This window comes from Bactrocera neohumeralis, chromosome 2 (genome assembly GCF_024586455.1).
Source record: "Bactrocera neohumeralis isolate Rockhampton chromosome 2, APGP_CSIRO_Bneo_wtdbg2-racon-allhic-juicebox.fasta_v2, whole genome shotgun sequence".
Lineage (NCBI taxonomy): Eukaryota > Metazoa > Arthropoda > Insecta > Diptera > Tephritidae > Bactrocera > Bactrocera neohumeralis.
This window is the reverse complement of record NC_065919.1, coordinates 7,807,191-7,828,902: the sequence shown is the minus strand read 5'-3', so window position 1 is coordinate 7,828,902 and position 21,712 is coordinate 7,807,191. Positions and strand designations below refer to the sequence as shown.

Sequence of the window (21,712 nt, the reverse complement as noted above, 5' to 3'; positions counted from 1 at the left end):
CCCTCAAAGAATTTTTATAAATTCCAAATTTTGTTTTAGTGTTGTAACACTACATCGTTTACTTTAAACTCGTTTTCTTAAAACTACTCCTTCCGATGCGGTCATCACGATGAGTAAAGCTTTAATTAGACTTTTCAACTGAAATTTGTCATGAAATTTTTTTAGCTCTCTCTCTTATGAATCGACACAAGCGGTAATTTAAAATCCATTATGGTTTTATTTCCTAAGTGTCCACAAGGGTAGAAATCTTTATGACGAGGAAAAAAAATAGGAAACGGTATCTTGAACTACATTGACTGCATATTTTGTAGCCATAACCTCATAGTTAAGTTATTTGACATACATATTTTCCTTTTCTAAGTATTTGAATTTCAAACCAAAATGCATATATATAACAATAAACACCCCTCTGTTGTAACGCCTTTTTGCTTCCGCATTCATATTTTCTTCAACAAGTTATAGTCGTAATTTTACTGTCTAATTATCAATATCCTATTCGGTTTTAATATATATATATATTTTTTGCCTTTTTTCTAACAGCATTTCATTTGTATATATATTTGTATATATAACCGGATATAACAAATGTTAAGTATTATTTATTTTCTGAATTCTTGTGCATATACATACTTAATACCTGAAGGGGAGATAGGATAGGTCGTTGAGTTTTTGACTATCATCTGACTGCAGAGTATTATTGTAGCCACTAAATTTATAGTTAAGTTATTTATCGGATAGCCTATTTGCTTCTTCTTTTAAGTATTTGAATTTCAATTTGAAGACCCCTATATGCATATACATATCTAAATGTGTTCTTAGTGCCTTGTGTATTAGTGTTGTAGAATCTCAATATTTAATTAGAAAGCCGTGTTAGCAATTATTTGCATTCTTATGATCTTAGTCAGCGGGCTTACAATATAAAGAAATGGCGAATGATCCGAGGTCAAAACAAGTTTCTGAAATGGTTAGTATACTATTTGTTTCAAAATTTCTTGTATACAACCAAGTCCTCAGCAGATCAGAGTTAGGCAAGTAGGTGCGCCTGAGTTAATAATTAGTGAGTCACCACTAAGAATGCTTGGCGGTAAAGTCTCTCCGTAAAACTAAGATATGCTGTAGTCAATAAAACTGTGAAATTTTAGTTATTTTAGAATAAATCGTGAAGGGGAAAATAGCTCAATTGTAGGCAGCAGTAGACTCTATTTATGTGAGTTCAGTATTTACTAAAACTTCTTCAATTTCGTATTTCATTGTTGAAATTATTTTAATACGCTTTATGATTGCTCTTGGGATATTGCGAATTAATGCCGCCATGTTAAGTTCGGTTAACTTAGAAGGCTGATCCTTCAGCACTGCGGAAGGATCGCACTTAGATTAGAGCCTTTTCTTCAGTCCTTCACACGATCACAAGCTGCGTTCTGCATAGACTGTCCTAATGGATTCTCGAATTGTGGAAAATGCGGATGAGAAACTACTCTTCTACTAATTTAATCAGTCAAATCTCCCACGACCACAACAGTGGAATTAGTCTAAGAACTCCTTTCACAAAACTTTACCACAATTTATTTGACTTTTGAGACACAAAATACTTATTTCCTAAAACAATCGAATACCATTTATTTGATCACTGTACACCTAAAAATAAGGAATGTATAATATTTTGCAATTTAGTTGGACCTGACCTCTATGTTTAGTGGCAGTTCGGTTTTAAAACCCAAAGGAACTTTTGGCACAAGAACGATATCTTCATATTTAAAGGTCGTGGAAAATTTCAAACTCCGTACGGTATGGATCAATATCATACGCAACGTGATTTCAGCATAACGAAAGCCTGTCAAACAAATAAGTTAATAAATACAGAAATTGCGAAATAATTTCCACTCTTACCTAAACAGTTACGTAGGCCTTTCGAGAAAGTCATATAAGAATACGGATGACGCTTTGCAATGTTCTCGTGCAAAAAGTTATCTGGATTGAAGCGATTTGCGTCTGGACCCCAAATTTCTTTACGCCTATGCAATTCGTAAATTGCTAAAAGAACTTGTGTGCCTTTCGGTAGTATTACACCTTGAAAGAGCTCGGTGTCAGGTACAGTTTGCCGTCCGATAAAGGCTACGGGCGGAATTAAACGCATTGCTTCCGATGCACACATATCCATATATGGCAGTTTCTTCAGATCGTCATATTCTACGGATGTGATTCCGTGCGGAAATACGTATTGAAGCTCGTGGAAAACACGTTCTTGTATTTCAGGATGCATTGCCAACAACACCAGGCAAGTGTATGCCGCACCAACGGAGGTCTCGTAAGACTGGAGAAATGAGGATTTATTTTTATTAGATGTTTTAATAAAGTTATTTTTTGGGAGATTATCGACATTGGTGCAGTGATGCATGAACGATTTTCAAAAGTTCAGTCTATTGGGCACGTTGACTACAGCGCTAAATGTAGAAGTGCACGGAAATCTAAGTATCTTCGATAATAATGTTTGGATTGCACCAAAGCCGCATAGTCTTAAAATACTTTCTTATATGAACTATAGAAAACGTAAGGACATGCATACCATACACCAAAAGTCGGAGGCGACATATGTAGTAAATAGTTCCAATTTTTCCACAAGTAGAGAAGTCTTAATGTTTTGTTTCCAAATTTGAATATAAAATAAATATATTTAAAATAAAAAAGTTGGAATGTTACCGCAGCAAACATGGTGAAACACTCGACTTCCACATCTTTTTCATTGAATACTCCCTGTCGTAGAGCTTTTAGTGCTAACTCAATCAACGTTTTGTTGTTCTTTTCGAATTTGTTTTCGTCTTCTGAGTCAACTGGTTTGGCAAGGTTTTCTTTAATTACCTGGAGGATTTGTAAACATAGTATATAAAACTTATATGTGAAATGTAAGAAATTCTTACTTACAGATCGTACTAGGTCACGTGCACATTTTATAGCTCTTTTATAACGTGGGGTACGGGATAGAAAGCCTAGACCCAACCAGCCGAGCAAGAGGTCCATTGCCATATGATCACCAAAACTTTAGAACAGTTAATAATATTTATATTAATTAATCACGTTTTGTTATGGATTTTGTAGGAATTAAGTATAAAGGTTGATAAAGCATTACTTACGCATTAAATGCCCGCATAGTTTCCTTGTGCTTCTCACTGCCTTCATCTATCTTTATACCCATAATAGTTACTGAAATTCAATAAAAATTAGAAAATAGCTTAACTTAGTCGTCCCAACTGAAACATTTCTTCGGATATTGTACCGTTGACATTAACAATAAACATCGTGCTTAGTAATGACAAACAAGTTTTATTTAGAACAACTTGACTTTAATCGTTCAGTTGGCAGCTGTATGCTATGTATAGAGGGTGGCGGTTCCGACAAATGAGCAGCTTCTCGGAGAGAGAAATTTTAGATATCGCAAAACCTAAGAGACTCATTCACATACATATCTATATACAGAAAGGCGCACAGACGGACATTGCTAAATCAACTCAGCTTGTCGGTATAATCATTTAAATATAGATTTTGTAAGGTGTCCGAAGTATGCAAGGCGTTACAAACTTTGTGGCAAACTTAATATACCTAGTTTTGACTGCAATGAGAGACACGAGTTCTGTAATTGTATGGCAAATATGCATATGGTTTGCCCTTTGCTTGGTAAATAACGCAAACAGATTACATCGAGGTTAAACTGGACGGTCCGCGAACATTGATCTGTTTGTTTAAGCCGGGTAAAAGAACATATTTGGCTCGGATTTCAGTGGTTTTATGTAGCTTTGAATGCTCTCACTGTTTGGTTTAAGAAATTCTGTATCTAAGTTTATCTATATTATCTGCCATAATGGATGTTGACTCATTTATAAAGGTTCAATTTATTTGGCGTTTTGTGGAAAATCATCTTCTGTACTTTGGACGTGTGTAGTCAGCTTTATATTTAAATATCAAAAGTATCACAGTTACCTAATTTATTGATATTTTTTCGTTAGACCTGCCGTCATAAAAGGTTCGACAACTAGTGACCATTCTAATAAATTTGTTGTAAGATTCTTATCTGTATATACTTACAAAGGCTCAATTGCAAGCCGCATTTTTTGATAATTGTAAAAATATTCTGTTCTCCTTGTCCAGCCAATCTTACTAGCTCATTCTTCATATTATTAGCATTCTCGTTGAAGGTAGGAAACAAGGCAATGATATTATTATGTGCTAGGAATGGGCTTAAGGCCTTGCGATCGGGTTTCCATTTTCTTGCTGCTCGTGAGAGACATAAAATAGGGCTTTAAGAAAATGTAAACCTACATCGGTTATGTGTCATCACCTGGACTTACGATGAGTCCATTTAATATATCGTTATGGAAGTGTGTATATAAATCGGGGGCTTTGTTGAGGAACTCAGGCGATGTTGTGACATGTTTAATAACCTCAGGATCGACGGTAACGACGTACGGTGTTGCGGCTGCCCAAATGCAACCAGTTGATGTCTTCATGACATCGAAGCCGCTACTAACAGCATTAAATAATCCTGTAATTGTATATAAATTAAATTACTCTTAAAGCTGCTTCCTATCCTTAGCAACAGTAACTTTTCAAAACACTTACTATTCACATCCAACACGTAATAAACTACTCTAATAAATGGTATACGGCAAATGATGGGCAAATTGGCGGTAACACTGCGATAGTGCTTCCGCTTTTGATACCAGCGCCAACTGGCAGAGAATAACAGAATGATTGCCGTTATAAGCCAGATTTTTACTCCAATTAAGACACTCATTTTGCTTTTAAGAAATTAAGGATATCTCTAATCGGCTGAACTTATTAAATCACACGAACTGAGACAAAAGCGGCTACTAACTTTTATATGAATTACATATGTACGTTGTGGTCTAAGAATAATGTTTCACTTAAATTACTGTGCTGTAAAAGTGATAACAACAATTATTCACAAAAATAACACAATCCTAGGATTTTAGACGTTGTACTTCTTTATTAAATTTATTTTATTATTAAAATGCATATTTGCACATATTATGAATCTAAAACTAAAATGTATATTCATAAGTTTGATTTTATTATTATGCTCTCGCAATATGTGGCTATAGGGTATAATCGTTTTCTTCATCAAAAGATTGTCGCGTTAGATATATGTAGAATTGTTTAAGTACGTATATATAAATGATCGGGATGATGAGATTAGTTGCAATCAAGTGCGCCTGCGCAGGTGGATCCTTAAGTAAAAATTGTGATATATTGGCGAAACTAGATACACATATTACCATGAAAAGTTTAAATTGCAGATGGATGGAATCGGACTATTTTCACGCCACGTCTATAACTGATTCAACCAAACTTGTTAAAACCAAATTTGGGTAAGTTCTAATATGATTCTTTCATTATACAGAACATAAATCAAGCGATGTTTAAGTTATTGAAATAAACCTTTGCAAACACCTCTAAAGCATAGCATTCACGTCCAAAACTGGTCATAATCGGCCCATAACTTCTAACCCTTTCGTTAAATTCCCTACTAATCTCATACAAAAATTTTTAAAATTCATGTTGAATTTATAACGCATATACACCTGTCGATAAATATGTGATTTTTCTTAAAGAAATTCAGAGAAGGACTCTTTCTCTTTGCAGTGTGTCTTTATGTTCGAATTGGATAAAAGCGTGGCACAATTATTTCAAGCGTGCCACATATTCAGGGTTATTCCGCAAAGTAATGAAACTGATTTTTTTCCGTCACGACTGCACTTCGGAGCCTGCGCACACCGACTGCAATCGGTAGAGGGCGTTCCTAGCTAACGAACGAGCGGCTGATCAGTCATCTCCGAGCACCTGGAGAGTTAGGACAAACATTTTCGCGCGACATGTTTCTGTGATTGGTGCAAGCTGAAAATGCAGCGTTCGTTAGAGCAGAGGTCTGTGTGAAACTCGGTAAATCTGCGTCAGAGACGTTCGATATGATCAAGCAGGCTTACCCAGATGTTGCTTTAGCAAGAAGTGGTGTTCTTCGGTGGTACCAGGCCTTTTTGGAGGGCCGGGAAGAGGTCGCCAATGAAGACCATGCTGGGAGACCTGCGACTTCGACAAAATCCGACAATGTGACTCGTGTACGCAAAGTTTTGAACTCAAACCGTCGACTAAGTATTTGTTTAATTGCCCAGATGTTAAATTTATCAAAATCGGTGGTTCATGACGGGGCACTTGAACATGCGCAAGGTGCGAAGATGGTCCTAAAAGTACTCACTGTACCTAACCAAGGCCGACCTCCCAACGCTTAGGCAGCCGCCCAACAGCCCAGATGTGGCCTGCCCCCGTACTTTTTTTTGTTTCCTTGCCTAAAAAGGCCGATGAAAGGCAAGCAATTCGTGACGACAGAGGGTATCCAAGCACCATGCACCTCAGCTCTCAAAGATATTTCGGAGAATGCCTTCCGTGACGCCTTCAATGCTTGGAAATCACGCTGGCAGCGCTGCATCGACTCAGTTCTATTACTTTCCGGACAAACCCTGTATTGGTCAATATGTAAGAAGTCTTATAGCATATTATTTTTAATAAAACAAGCCCACTTAATTTCATTAAAATATTCCACATGTTGATAGCCTACGTCACATTCCCAATCTTTGGCCGCTGCCGATGCCTGAAAAAACTACCTGAATATTTATATAAGCATATATTTTTAATGAACTTGTATATTAACAAAAGCAAAACGTGGACAAATAACACCACTTATCTGTTTATTAGAAAGGTTAAAATCGCAGTTTGAGCCGAACTAAATGCAATTAATACTCACCGATCCAAACGGGGTTAGACCTACGGTAAAGCGATTACTAATCATGTTTTATTGGTAAACATCAAAAATGTTATGCACAAAAAGTTTTACCTGTTTGTTAGCTGTCTTCGCCTGAAAAGTTTGCGAATAGTAAGATTAGTGGTTTAGAACAGAATGCCACTTGACGACTCGGCTGTACTTTTTATAAAATTAAAAACGTAACCGAAAGAGAATGGGTGGTACGAGCAAGCCTCGAAATGCTGTTAGTTTTTATCTTTACTTACAAAGACTCAATTGCAGGCCGCACTTTTGGATAATTGTAAAAATAATCCGTTCCCCTTGCCCGGCCAGATTTGCCTATTCTTCATATTAATGGCATTTTCATTGAAGTAAAAAAAGAATGCCATAATATGTGACCTGGTCTACGGAAAGGGGGCTTAGGTGTCAAAAAAAGGAGAACAGTTAATGAGATAACGAGAAACTGACGATTATTTTTAACAGCTTTTCCCAGAAAACTAGTTTTCGCACGTTAGCTCCCTTTTCGTAGACCAGGTCACATATTATTTTCTGTATTTGAGTTATAGCCTCTTTGCTGGTCGTTCGAGAAATAAAAAATAAAATTAAAAGGAAAAAATAACCGCCTACAGGGTTTGAGTGCTATTACCTGGACATGCGATGATACCATTTATAACATCTCTATGAAAGTGTTTATACAAATCTGTGGCTGTTTTGACGAATACGCACCCACCACAGGGTTGTGCGCTGAGTTTAGGACCCGCCTCTCGGATGAAAGACCCCCCTTTTGATGACGACCACAGCAAACGAAACAAGGATTATGATTTGAGGGCATGCACCTGGAATGTCCGGTCCCTTAATGGGGAAGGTGCCGTTGCTCAGCTGGTAGATGTCCTCGTAAAAATAAAGGCTATCATCACCGCCGTCCAAGAAATGCGATGGACGGGATAAGGACTGAGGCGAGTAGGTCGTTGTGGCATTTACTACAGTGGCCAAGTTTGGTGTGGGATTCGTGGTGGGAGAGAGACTCTGTCACCGAGTATTATCATTCACTCCGGTGAAGATTTTCTACTCGGTATAAGGTAACTGTGGGACGGCATTTCAAACTCCTTACGTACAGCTGCAACCGAAACCATTGGTTTTCGGAAAGTGCAAAAGAACAGATGGTATGACGAGGAGTGCCGTGTCGCAGTGGAGAGAAAACAGACTGCCTACCTCGCAACGTTACGATCGACCACAACACGTGCGGGATGGGATAGATACCGAGAGTTGAAGATGGAAGCTAGACGCATGTGCAGATAGAAAAAGAAAGAGGCCGAAATACATGAATATGAAGAGCTTGATAAGCTGGCCGACAGGAGTAATGCTCGAAAGTTCTACGAAAAGATGCGGCGGCTAACAGAAGTTTTCACGACCGGAGCATACTTTTGTAGAACCTCCAAAAGTGATCTAGGGAGCGATGCCCAAAGCATACTAAAATTAAAGAGGGAACACTTCTACATCCTGCTGAATGGCAGTGAAAGTACATCGCCAGAAGAAGGCGAACCCGATTCCCCAATCGATGACGATGGAGTAGACGTTCCATTGCCCGACCATGAAGAAGTTCGAATAACAATTACCCGCCTGAAGAAAAACAAAGCGGAGGGGGCGGATGGATTCCCGGCTGAGCTATTCAACACAACGGCGAAAAACTGATGAGGAGCATGCATCAGCTTCTTTGTAAAACATGGTCGGACGATTGCCAAACGATTGGAATTTAAGTGTGCTTTGCCCAATCCGTAAGAAGGGAAACCCCACAATCTGCACCAACTACCGTGGGATAAGCCTCCTCAACATCGCATATAAGGTTCTATCGAACATATTGTGTGAAAGATTAAAGCCCACCGTCAACAAACTCATTGGACCTTATCAGTGTGACCGACCAGATATTCACCATGCGCCAAATTTTGGAAAAGACCCGTGAAAGGAGAATCGACACACACCACCACTTCGTCGATTTCAAAGCTACTTTCGACAGCACGAAAAGGAGCTGCCTGTATGCCGTGCTGTCTGAATTTGGTATCCCCGTAAAACTAATACAGCTGTGTAAGCTGACGTTGAACAACACCAAAAGCTCCGTCAGAATCGGGAAAGACTTCTCCGAGCCGTTCGATGATGATATTGATATCATCGGCCTCAACACCCGCGGCGTTAGTTCTGCTTTCTCCAGACTGGACAAGGAAGCAAAACAAATGAGTCTTGCAGTGAACGAGGGCAAGACGAAATATCTTCTGTCATCAAACAAGCGGTCGTCGCACTCGCGACTTGGCTCTCACATCACTGTTGACAGTCATAACTTCGAAGTCTGGAAACCTGGAAATCCAACGCAGGATAACTCTTGCCAACAGGTGCTACTTGGAACTGAGTAGGCAATTGAAAAGTAAAGACCTCTCTCGACGAACAAAAACCAAACTCTATAAGTCGCTCATAATTCCCGTCATGCTATATGGTGCAGAGGCTTGGACGATGACAACAACTGATGAGTCGACGTTGCGAGCTTTCGAGAGAAAAGTTCTGCGAAAGATTTATGGTCCTTTGAACGTTGGCCACGGCGAATATCGCATTCGATGGAACGATGAGCTGTATAAGATATATGACGACACTGACATAGTTCAGCGAATTAAAACAACTGGCTAGGTCATGTTGTCCGAATGGACGAAAACACTCCAGCTCTGAAAATATTCGACGCAGTACCTACCGGGAGAAGCAGAGGAAGAGGAAGACCTCCACTCCGTTGAAAAGAGCAGGTGGAGAAGGACCTGGCTTCGCTTGGAATATCCAATTGGCGCCACGTAGTAGAAGAGTACTTTTCATGAGGAAAGTCGGAAAATTGGAAAATTCCAAAAAGTGACTTTTTCCATAGAAATTCTTTTTTTTTAATTTTTTGTTTTGTTTTCCAATTGATTTATTTGTAAATTATTTGTCATTTTTGGTCGTTTGCTTTCTTTATTTCGGCTATTGAAAAGGTAATTTATTGAAAATTATTCAGTGAAAACGTTATGTGTGTTTCATACAAAGTGATCAATTACAGATTTAAATTTGTTAATGTTGTGCACAAAAGGTTGCCAATGTTGAGTATTGCAGTTTGGTGAAATCGATCAAATACGTTTGCAAGTACGTCACCAAAGAAGCAACATGGCGGTTAATGGCCTTGAACGAGATAAGATCGATGCGTGAACTGCAATGAAGCGGTTTGTAAGATATTTTCTTTTGCAATTCATGAATGCTTTCCGACTGTTGTGCATCTCGCAGTTCATTTGGAGAAGACCAAAGAGAGAATACAGTACAGCTAACGGAAACACCGCCAACAACAAAATCGACATTGACAAGTTTTTTCTCAACTTGCGTCAGTGATCCGTTTGCGAGAACATTGCTCTATTCGGAAATGTCTTGATATTATACATGCATGAAATGCATCGTCGGAGAAATGGTTACACAGAAAGCAAGGTCAACCAGTAGATGGTCATCCAAGTGTGTTCTCAACTAATGCATTAGGACAAATTTATACAATCCACCCGAAAAGCGACGATTGCTTCTAATTTCGGTTGCTATTAATTAATCACGAATGTTTATCCAAACATTGGCTTAATTATCGTAACTACGATTGCTTGAGAGCACAATTTTAGCTTCCAAAAATACCCATGTTAATGACTTAAACTGATTCAAAGTCAAATTCCGGGAGGTTTGCGCTCATACAAATCGATCGAACGCCTTGACAATGAAGACGAAGCCGTGAATTATCAAGTGGAGGTGGATAAGAGGCATTAATTTCTCTCTTTAAGGCGTTATTTTAGTGTATAATAAATGTTCTAGTATAGAAGTTTGGAAAATTGTAAAACAAATTTTCATATTTCGTTGGCTTAGATATTCAAAAGTCGAGTGCTAGTTCAAACAACTTGGCTTATAACATTTGTGGCAGATTTTATCTATTCAATTCTTTCGAAGTTACTTGTGGCATATGCTCCCATCTATATGGGTTACAAAGAACGTGAACTTCGTTTTCCAATAATTTGATAGCAAATATACATATTTATAGACTTGTCTTTCAGATTGCTCACTGTACATCTATTTATTATACTACAATTAAGTGAATAGTTACAGTCAATAGAAAATTACACATAGTACTATATATAAAAATATTAATATCAATTGATTCACATTTTGCAATTTAATTGGTCCTGACCTCTATGTTTAGTGGCGGTTCGATTTTAAAACCCAAAGTAACTTTTGGCTCAAGAATGATATCTTCATATTTGAAAGTTGTGGAAAATTTCAACCTCCGTAGCGTGTGGATCAATATGATACGTAACGTTATTTGGGCATAACGAGCGGCTGTCAACAGAATTAATTACTAAACATAAAATATCTAATAATTTCCACTCTTACCTATACAGTTGCGTGGGCCCTTGGAGAAAGGCATATAAGAATATGGATGACGCTTTGCTACGTTCTCGGGCAAAAAGTTATCTGGATTGAAACGATGTGCGTCAGGACCCCAAATTTCTTTACGCCTATGCAATACGTAAATTGCTAAAAGGACTTGCGTGCCCTTGGGTAATATTACACCTGGACAAAGTTCGGTGTCATGCACAGTTTGCCTTCCAATAAAGGCTGCTGGTGGAACTAAACGTAAAGCTTCCGATACGCACATATCCAAATAGGGAAGTTTCTTCAGATCGTCATATTCTACAGATGTGATTTCGTCCGGAAATACAGAGCGAATCTCTTGGAAAAGACGTTCTTGTATTTCAGGATGCATTGCCAACAACACCAGGCAAGTGTATGCCGCACCAACAGAGGTCTCGTAAGACTGGAGAAAAGAGAATTAGTTGCTATTAGATGTTTTAAAAATATCCAATTTTCTTTCAGTTATAAAAAAGATGTATTTTGGAAAATCATCGACGCTGGTGCAGTGATGAATGAACAACTTCCATGAGTTCGGACTTTTGGCTCGTTGACTATTGCTCTAAATATAAAAGAGCCCGAAAATACATATGTACGTTTTTGGATTATACCAACATTTTATCAGAACACTCTAATTCCAAACACGATTACGTTTCCGTCATAGAAGGGTATCAGTCTACGGTATGAGTAAACAGCATGGCAAAATTGAAGAACCTTCATACCATATACCAAAAGTTCTTCGAGCTAGGATGAGATCCCAAATCCAATTCATCGATTTACTGAATCTCCGTCCATCTTTTAATTTTCGTATTATTTTAAATATCTGGAAGTACCAGCTGCGTAAAACTTTTAGTATACTGACTCGAAGCATAAGTTACTTGAGTATACCACATAAATACTTATGAAAACCTTTCTAAACTAATAAATAGCGGTTATGTGCGAGATTTTAAAACCCTTGAAACTGGCGACGACATATAGCATAAATATAATTAAAATAAAAAAATTGTTATGTTACCGCTGCAATCATTGTGAAGCACTCGACTTCCATATCTTTTGCACTGAATACTCCCTGACGGAAAGCTCTTAGCGCTAAATCAATCAACGTTTTGTTGTCTTTTTCGAAATTGTTTATGTCATCTGAGTCAACTGGTTTTGAAAGGTTTTCTTCAACCAGCTGAAAGAATTTGTAAGCATAGAATTATACGTACAAGTATATCGAGCTGTATAAAGCTTATGTGCGCAGCATATTCTCTTACTTACAGATTGTACTATTTTACGTAAGGATTTTACAACTCTTTTATAATGTGGCGTACGTGATAGAAAGCCCAGACCCAACCAACCGAGCACGAGGTCCATTGCCATGTGATCAGCTAAGCTTTGGAACATTCGAATGGAATACAAATTACATTTAAGTATTACTTAAATTAATTAATCATTTTTTGTTACAAATTTTGTAGGTTTTAAGTTCAAAGATTGTTGAAGTATTACTTACGCATTAAATGCCCGCAAAGTTTCTCTGTGCTTCTCACTGCCTTCTTCTAACTTTAAGCCCACTATAGTTACTAAAATTTAATATGAATAAGAAAGAGCATTAGAATACATTTTAAAAGTAAAAAATTGAATTCAGATCGTTCAGTTTGTATGAGAGCTATGTGCAATAATAGTCTAAAAAAAATTTCAGATAATATACCATTGACTTAAACAATAACTCTAGCCAAGATATTTCGTCAAATAAAAAAGTTCCTCATGCAAAATCGTGATTCTGATCCGATAGTTTGTATGATAACTATATGCTATAGTGGGCTGATATCGACGATTCCGACATATGAGCTGCTCTCGGAGAGAAAATGACGTATGCAAAATTTCAGATCAATACCTCACAAGTTGAGAGACTGGTCCGCATAAATGTCGAATGACAGACAAACGGACCTTGCTAAATATGAAAACTTTCAAATTTTAAACTAATTTTAAAACCAACTTCTGCACCTTGTTTCAGAAGTTGTATAGCACAGTGGCCTACTTTATTGGCAATCCTTTTGCTAGATCTGCTGTCATAAAATATCAGAAAGAAATTATCAAAGTCGACAATCATTGATTTCCCAAAGGCTTGAAAACTCGGTTAAATGTGCTGAGGTGGTTGTATAGTAAATATTTCCAAGCGATAATGGGTGAGAGTGAAATATTTAAATTGCTTTGGTTCGCTAAAATATAATAAATTTTCTTTAAAATTCTTAACTACATATACTTACAAAGGCTCAACTGTAAACCGCAGTCTTTGATGATATTAAAAATGTCCTGTTCACCTTGTCCAGCCAATCTTGCCAGCTTATTCTTCACGTTATTTGCATTCTGATTGAAGGCAGGAAACAAGGCAACGATATTATTATGAGCTAGGAAAGGGTTTAAGGCCTTGCGACTGATTTTCCATTTCTTTGCTGCTCGGGAGAGTAATATAATATAAAATTTCTTAAATTTATACCTGCAAAGATTATGTGCTATCACCTGGACTAACGATGAGTCCATTTAATATATCATTATGGAACTGTGTATATAAATCGGGGGCTTTGTTGAGGAACTCAGGCGAGGTGGTGACATGTTTGATAACCTCGGTATCGATGGTAAGCACGTACGGCGTTGCGGCTACCCACATGCAACCAGTCAATGTCTTCATGATATCGAAGCCGTTACTAATATTATTAAATAATTCTGTAATTGTGTACAAATTAAATCGCTCCTAACTCCGCTGCATATTTTTGGCAACAACAACGTGTCAAAACACTTACTATTTACATCAAATACATGATAGGCTGCTCCAATTAAAGGAATACCGCAAATGATGGGCAACTTGGAGGTAACATTGCTATAGTACTTCCGCTTTTGATACAAGCGCCAACTGGCAGAGAGTAATAGAATGATTACCGTTATAATCAGGGTTTCTACTCCAATTATGGCACTCATTTTCGCACCGAGAAATCCAACACACCACGACTCAGCAGAATACTTGAAATAACTCGAACTCAAAAGCGGAAACTAACTTTTATACGAAGTCCGTATCTATTTTGTTTTCAAAGAATAGTGTTTAACTTGAATTATTATGCGGTAAAATCGGATATGACAACAATTATTCACAGAGAAACGCACAATTCGAGGAAATTAGACGCACTTTTTGTTTGTAAGATTTATTTAATTATTAAATTAAAAAAAACTGTATGGTTATGTGTTTGATTTCATTATTATACTCACGCAACATGTTGCTACATTGTATAATAGTTTTGTTCGCCTAACGATTGTCGAGATAGATATAGATATGTGTATGTATTAAAAATGATCGGGTTGACGCGATAAGTGGACTTCTGACTAATTTTTTTATCGAAAATACAACCAATATGTGAGATTTATTATAGAAGTTTGGAAGGAATATTTTTGTAACAATACTACAAATATAGTACAACAATTGTACAACAACTATTCTTAAAAATTGGTAGGATTCGGCTAATACTTTCCATAGCCTCCATTAATGTAATAAAAAGATTTTCGAAATTCAGTTTAACGCATATATCGATCAATATGAGAGTTACGTTAGTGAAATTCATATACTTACATAGCGTCTCTCTATATTAACATTGTGTATATGTACTTGAAATAGATCAATATCTAGACTGAATTATTCAACTTATTTTTAGTTAATGGATTTCACTTCATTTCGTTGTATAATTATAGCCTCCAAACGATACCCAATTTTTGGCCGATGCCGACTTCGATACCTCTGAAACTGCTTGAGTACTTAATTCATGAACAAGTGTATTTAATATATATATATATATATATATACATTTAAAAAATAAAACTATGTAGAAATAACATAACAAATAATTCAACATTCAACAACATTATTTACTTATTTATACTATTTATACTTTGTTCCGTAGTGTTTTTTTATCCAATACAAAACAAATGAGATAACGAGTAATCTAACTGTACTCAGTACAAGTACAATATAGTACAATTTGTTACATAAGCAGTATGTTAAGCACTATTGTTACATATGTATGTACACAAAAACTTTAGTTCATATACGTTTGTAGATTCAAAGGTGCGAGAATTATCACATCATCGCAACGTATCATCAAAAGATTCAGCATTGATTCATTTTAAGAAATATATTTCTTCACTTTTCATATGACCGCGATTACTGCCAAAGCCTTGAACCGCAACAAGATCCTCAAGTCGCAAGCTGGTAGCTGGTGGGGAAAGGGCAAAGAAACGTTATTGGCAACATACAAGGCAATCGGTCGGACGGCCATAAACTACGCTGCACGGATATGATCGCCAGCCTGTTGTAAAATGCAGACGAAGAAGCTTCAGATGTGTCACAATACCGTAAGGAACATAATAGACTGCTCTCCAGCAATTTATGCTTGGATGTGTTCGGAACAATAAGAGGTCTTTCCTTGATTACGCAACTAATTTCAGAGACACACTGACCGCCATTCAGAATGGTGGCATTAATACTATTACCGACTCCCTATCAATGAATGGCGTACTTAGAATCAAGCAACCATACATGCAGATGAAAGCTCGAGTTTCAACGATAATCTTGAGTGATCCTAGCGTAACTTTGTTCCGGATACTGTAGCAGGTTAAACTTGTCCAGATTCCAATGAGTCTCCGCATAACTGTAACCACCTATTTGCATGTCCAACGAAATCCACTCAACTAATATCGCTCTCTATATTGTCCGAACCCGTTGAAGCAGCACGTTTCCTGAGCCTACCATTAAAAGACTTCGATGACAACGAAACTGAACCTTACCACCCAATTGGGTACTACATAACCGCTACAATAACAAACGTATTCGACAGACGTTACTAGAATAACGGAAATCATTATACTATATATTATGGGAGATGAGGTAAGCAGCAAATTGAGCTGGTATAAATTTTATAATTTGGAAAATCAAAAGGAGAAAATGTTACCAAATTATTACTAGAAGTTTGGTCAAATTAAACGGTATGATGAATGAAATGATACCAAAACTTGAACTGTCTACAGTTTTTCTATCGTCTATTATTTATTATGTGAATCAAATAGTAATCAATCACTATATTAAAATGAACTTGAATGACTCGATTAAACAGTGAAAGGGAATTCATTTAAATATTTACATTATATCTATTATCGCATAAAAAATATTTTAAAGATTTTGTAACATTCTACCTGCATTATAGTAAATGTATCAAGCTAAACGAACCTTGATTGGTTGGGATTCTTCGTTCATCATAATCTTAAAGAACATCGCCGATCTGATAAGTCCTTGGGAGCGCAAAAATTTTACATTCCCTAAACGCACACTATCAAAAGTGGGCACGTCTGCGGTTTTTAGAAAGATTGCTGTTTTTAGAAGGAAAAAACATGCGCAATGAAATCAGAAAGCGTTTGAATGCTATACACGGTGACTCTTCAACGTGGGCCTGTCTGTGGTTTTGGTGAGCCGCGTAAGTGCAAAGAAAACGGCACTATGAAGCATAGTGTGACAAAGATATACTTGTATATTGGCTAATAGTCAATTGAAGGTCGGCTAGACAGCAAAGGCGGTAAGAATATAAAGAAACCGCGTGGGTTACAGCTTGCATGAAATACTGGGCATGAGAGAGCTAGTTCCACGTTGGAGATCTTGCTAGACCACTTTGCAAACTTTAACTGATTTTTGACATAAGAAATACACATTTTCTAATATAAATCAATAAATCTTTTATTTGCTTACTCTATGTACGTCTGCATATTATACCTGTATTTAGTGAATAGTTACAATCGCTATTATCTAATTATGTAAATTAATATCAAATGACAACACCAATTCTACAAATTTAGTTTTCTCTGGTCTCTATGCTTAATAACGGTGGGATTTTATAACTCAATGTAATATCTGGAACAAAAACGATGTCCTCGTATTTAGAAGTTGTGGAAAATTTGAAATTCCGCACCGCATGGATCAATGTCATACGTAACGAGATTTCAGCGTAACGAAAGCCTGTAAAATAAATTCGTTAATAAATATCAAAACATGCAAAAACTACAAAATCACTTCCATTCTTACCAATACAGTTCCGTGAACCCTTCGAGAAAGGCATGTATGAATATGGATGCCGCTTTGCAATGTTCTCGGGCAAAAAATTATCCGGATTGAAACGACCCGAGTCCGGACCCCAAATTTCCTTACACCTATGCAATTCATAAATTGGTACAAAAACTTGCGTGCCTTTGGGCAATATTACACCTGGGCAGAGTTCGGTGTCACGTACAGTTTGTCGTCCCGTATAGGTTATTGGTGGCACTAAACGCAATGATTCCGAAACAAACATGTCCAAATAGCGAAGTTTCTGCAAATCATCATATTTTACGGCTGTAACTCCGTCCGGAAACACGAAGCGAACCTCTTGAAATACACGCTCTTGTATTTCTGGATGCATGGCTAACATCACCAGGCAAGTATATGCCGCAGAAGCAGAGGTTTCCAAAGACTAAAAAAATATTTTTTTTTTTTATTGCAGATATAAAGTAAAAATTACGTCATACCATAATTATCAAAAGCTTTTCAAATTATTAAATAGAGATTATGTGAGAACTGTTCTAAATATGAACATGAGCAAATGAAATCATCGCCAGAAGTTCGATTATGTGTTTGGCGAATTCTGTATGAAATAATTATTTATAAATATAAAGCATTACCGCAGCAAACATTGTGAAAGACTCGATTTCCACATCTTTTTCACTAAACACTCCCTGTCGCATGGACTTCACCGCTAAATCAATCACTGTTTGTTGGTTCTGCTCGAGATTGTTCACAGCCTCTGACTCGCCTTTTCGTGAAAGCTTTTCCTTAATTAGCTGCACGAATTTATAAACATAGAAGTAAATAATATATGTATATACGTATACGAATATAATATTTATGTGCAATATTTTTCTTACTTACAGATCGTACTGGGTCACATAAGTATTTAATAATTCTCTTATAACGTGGAGTACGAGATAGAAAAACCAGTCCCAATTGACCGAACCAGAGGTCCAATTTCATGTAATCAACAAAGCTTTAGAACATTCGAATGGAATACAAATTACATTTAGGTATTACTTGTATTAATTAAGCACATTTTTTTATAGACTTTGTCTGTATTAAGTATGGGGACCGTTAGAGCATTACTTACGCATTAAATTGCCGTAATAATTCTTTGTGCTTCTCGGTGCCTTCTTCTATCTTTGTACCCAAGACAGTTACTGAAATTTAATATAGAAGGGTTGTACGAGTGGTCTAGATGTAGATATTTTTTTCCACATATAAGTTGAAATCGCGAGTTCAATGAATTAGCTTCGAACGGTTAATTAATAGTATGTTTTATTGGAAAACACCAAAAATTTTTGGAGACAGAGGTTAGTTACAAGTAATTTAGAAATACATGCCGTAATATTACATATTGGTGAAAAGTGTTTCAATTTATGCCATCTATCAGGATTTATAAAATTGTGTGACCTAATTTACTGATACTTCACTTCTCTGTTTAGGCATCTCCTTTAGGGTGCGAGTAGATAACAAAGGGGTCAGTTATATACATATGTATTATATATGCTACAAATGAAAATTGAAAATGAATGAAAAACCCTTGAAGCCTCAATTGAAATTATGAAGGTGACTGTATGATGTTCTTTGCAACCGAGAGAAAGAGAGAAAATATGAGTGATACGAGCATGTGTTTTTAGTTTTGTGATATTATCTAGTGTAATAAATTGGTTTTAAAATTCCTAACTGTATATACTTACAAAAACTCAATTGTAAAACACATTCTTTGATAATTGTAAAAATATCCTGTTCTCCTAGTCCAGCCAATCTTGCTAGCTTGTTTTTCACATTATTTGCATTCTCATTGAAGGCAGGAAACAAGGCAATGATATTACTATGTGCGAGAAACGGGCTTATAGCCTTGCGATTGGTTTTCCATTTCTCAGCTGCTTATGTTAAAAAGAAAATAAACTAAAAAAAAGTGATCCTGCAGAGGTTATACGTCATCACCTGGACTCACGATGATGCCATTTAATACACCGTTATGAAAGTGTGTATACAAGTCTGTGGCTTTGTTGAGGAACTCAGGCGAGGTGGTGACACGTTTGACCACCTCGGGATCGATGGTAAGCACGTACGGCGTTGTGGCTACCCATGCGCAAGCAGTTGCTGTCTTCAGAACATCGTAGCCGGCACTAATACTACGAAATAATTCTGTAATTGTTAATAAATTGAATCACTCTTTAATTGTACAGCGGTTTTGTGTCCAAAAAAGGAAAAAAATCAACTTGCTACAACACATACTATTTACATCAAGCACTTGGTAGGTCACACCAAAGAAAGGAATACCGTAAAAGGTAGGCAACTTGGAAGTAACACTGCGATAGTACTTCCGCTTTTGATACAAGCGCCAACTGGCAGTGAGTAACAAAATGATTGCCGTTAGAATCAGCTTTTCCATTCCACTTAAGGTACTCATTTTCGTACTGAGAAATCAAACACACGACGATTCAGCCAAATTTCTTAAAACACACGGACTGATTCAAAAGTGGAAAACTGCACTGACTTTTATATGAATTCCTTATGCACTTTTTTATCAAAGAATAATTTTTAATTTTAATTAATATGCGGTAAAATCGGACATGAAAACAATTAATCACTAATAAGTATGGAAGGACTAAGTTCGCGTGTATCCGAACATTTTGTACTCTAGCAATTTGCAAAATTTAGCGACGGGTAAATACTCTTACGTGTTGGCGAAACTTTATATTATATTAAAATAGGTGCATAAAAACTCAACAGTAATTATTCGAAGAAACCGTGAAGGAATTACTATCATATTTGATATCTCATTGACTCATACTATGTTATGGGTCAAACGTATAGTCATTTACTTCCTTTATGATATTTCGTTAATATTCGAATTATTTATATTTAAATCCACCTTTTTAACTCAAATGATATGTATGTATATAAGTGCTCTGCCTCTGAGTTTTCTATTATTTTCTTTTTATCGGTTAGTTGAAAGCATTATAAAAAAACCTTTAGGTGAACAAAACATTTATACCCTGCTGCAACATGTTGCGAGAGTATAAGAAACGCTATCGGAAGAAGTTAGACATTATGTTTATTTATAAGATTTATTTTAACAATAGAATACAAATTTGCATATGTACTATATTCAAAGCAAACATATGTATGTATATTTAACTATGCATATGATTATATTAATATCTAATATGTACATTTCTAAATCTGTGTACACATGACCTCTTACAATTCGTGTGTTTGGTTACGATCTTATTTTTATAGTACTAATTTATTGGAGGCAAATTCCTCACGCAAGTGAGGAAAGTTCTCTGATCGCCATTCACTTGGGAGTGGCCAGAAACGATTCGTTTACACATGGCTCAAGCAGCTCACAACTTCCGGTCTTTGACCAAGTATCCTCTGAGTAGCCTAAGAACATCCGTTCGAAACATCCCCTGCGTAGGGTTGTGCGCTGGGTTTGGGACCCGCCACGTAAAAAAACACCCCCAATGAAATGGAACAACAAGCCTCGGATGAGAGACCCCCCTTTTGATGACGACCATGGCAAATGAAATAAGGACTACGATATAAGGGCATGCACCTGGAATGTCCGGCCCCTAAATGGGGAGGTGCCGCTGCCCAGCTGGTTGATGTCCTCGCGAAAATAAAGGCTGACATCACAGCCGTCCCAGAAATGCGATGAACGGGACAAGGACAGAGACGAGTAGGTCCTTGTGACATTTACTACAGTGGCCATATAAAGGAGCGCAAGTTTGGTGTTGGATTCGTGGTGGGAGAGAGACTCCGTCGCCGAGTACTATCATTCACTCCGGTGAATGAACGTCTAGCCACAATCCGCATCAAAGCAAGGTTCTTCAACATATCGCTAATTTGCGCCCACGCCCCGACGGAAGAGAAAGACGATGTGACTAAAGATGCCTTCTATGAGCGCTTGGAGCGCGCTTATGAGAGCTGCCCCCGCCACGATGCCAAAATCGTGCTTGGCGACTTTAACGCCAGGGTGGGCAAAGAAGGTATATTTGGCACTACGGTCGGTAAATTCAGCCTCAACGACGAAACATCCCCAAATGGGTTGAGGCTGATTGACTTCGCTGGGGCCCGAAATATGGTTATCTGTGATACTAGATTCCAGCACAAGAAGATACATCAAGCTACCTGGCTGTCTGCGGATCGAAAAGCCACCAACCAGATCGATCATGTTGTGATAGACGGAAGACACGTCTCTAGTGTTCTAGACGTGCGCACGCTCCGAGGTCCTAACTTCGACTCGGACCACTATCTTGTTGCAACCAAGATTCGCACCTGCCTCTGTGCAGCAAAAAACGCACGTCAACAAACGCAAGGAAGGTTCGACG

General features: G+C 37.3%; 3 protein-coding genes across 4 annotated transcripts; all 3 read right to left on the bottom strand.

The window, feature by feature from the left end:
• Positions 1 to 1,547: 1,547 nt before the first annotated feature.
• On the bottom strand, positions 1,548 to 4,795 carry LOC126768088 (probable cytochrome P450 313a4). Its single transcript, XM_050485982.1, has 8 exons — positions 4,612 to 4,795; positions 4,331 to 4,534; positions 4,078 to 4,263; positions 3,129 to 3,198; positions 2,920 to 3,034; positions 2,698 to 2,856; positions 1,888 to 2,311; positions 1,548 to 1,831 (listed from the first exon to the last, which is right to left on the bottom strand). The coding sequence occupies exons 1-8, from the start codon at positions 4,784 to 4,786 to the stop codon at positions 1,668 to 1,670; spliced, it is 1,497 nt and encodes a 498-aa protein (XP_050341939.1). The 5' UTR covers positions 4,787 to 4,795; the 3' UTR covers positions 1,548 to 1,667.
• Positions 4,796 to 10,888: 6,093 nt separating this feature from the next.
• Positions 10,889 to 14,267, bottom strand: LOC126768037 (probable cytochrome P450 313a4). Of its 2 annotated transcripts, XM_050485905.1 has the most exons (8): positions 14,032 to 14,267; positions 13,751 to 13,954; positions 13,498 to 13,683; positions 12,741 to 12,810; positions 12,509 to 12,623; positions 12,264 to 12,422; positions 11,231 to 11,654; positions 10,889 to 11,176 (listed from the first exon to the last, which is right to left on the bottom strand). In XM_050485905.1, exons 1-8 carry the CDS (start codon positions 14,204 to 14,206, stop codon positions 11,013 to 11,015), a joined length of 1,497 nt encoding a protein of 498 aa, XP_050341862.1. In that variant the 5' UTR covers positions 14,207 to 14,267; the 3' UTR covers positions 10,889 to 11,012. The 2 variants fall into 2 exon arrangements, with proteins under 2 accessions (XP_050341862.1, XP_050341870.1); XM_050485913.1 differs by lacking the exon at positions 12,264 to 12,422.
• Positions 14,268 to 16,974: 2,707 nt separating this feature from the next.
• LOC126768029 (probable cytochrome P450 313a4) lies at positions 16,975 to 19,833 on the bottom strand. Its single transcript, XM_050485893.1, has 8 exons — positions 19,611 to 19,833; positions 19,317 to 19,520; positions 19,067 to 19,252; positions 18,457 to 18,526; positions 18,225 to 18,339; positions 17,978 to 18,136; positions 17,346 to 17,769; positions 16,975 to 17,279 (listed from the first exon to the last, which is right to left on the bottom strand). Exons 1-8 carry the CDS (start codon positions 19,783 to 19,785, stop codon positions 17,116 to 17,118), a joined length of 1,497 nt encoding a protein of 498 aa, XP_050341850.1. The 5' UTR covers positions 19,786 to 19,833; the 3' UTR covers positions 16,975 to 17,115.
• Positions 19,834 to 21,712: the final 1,879 nt, after the last annotated feature.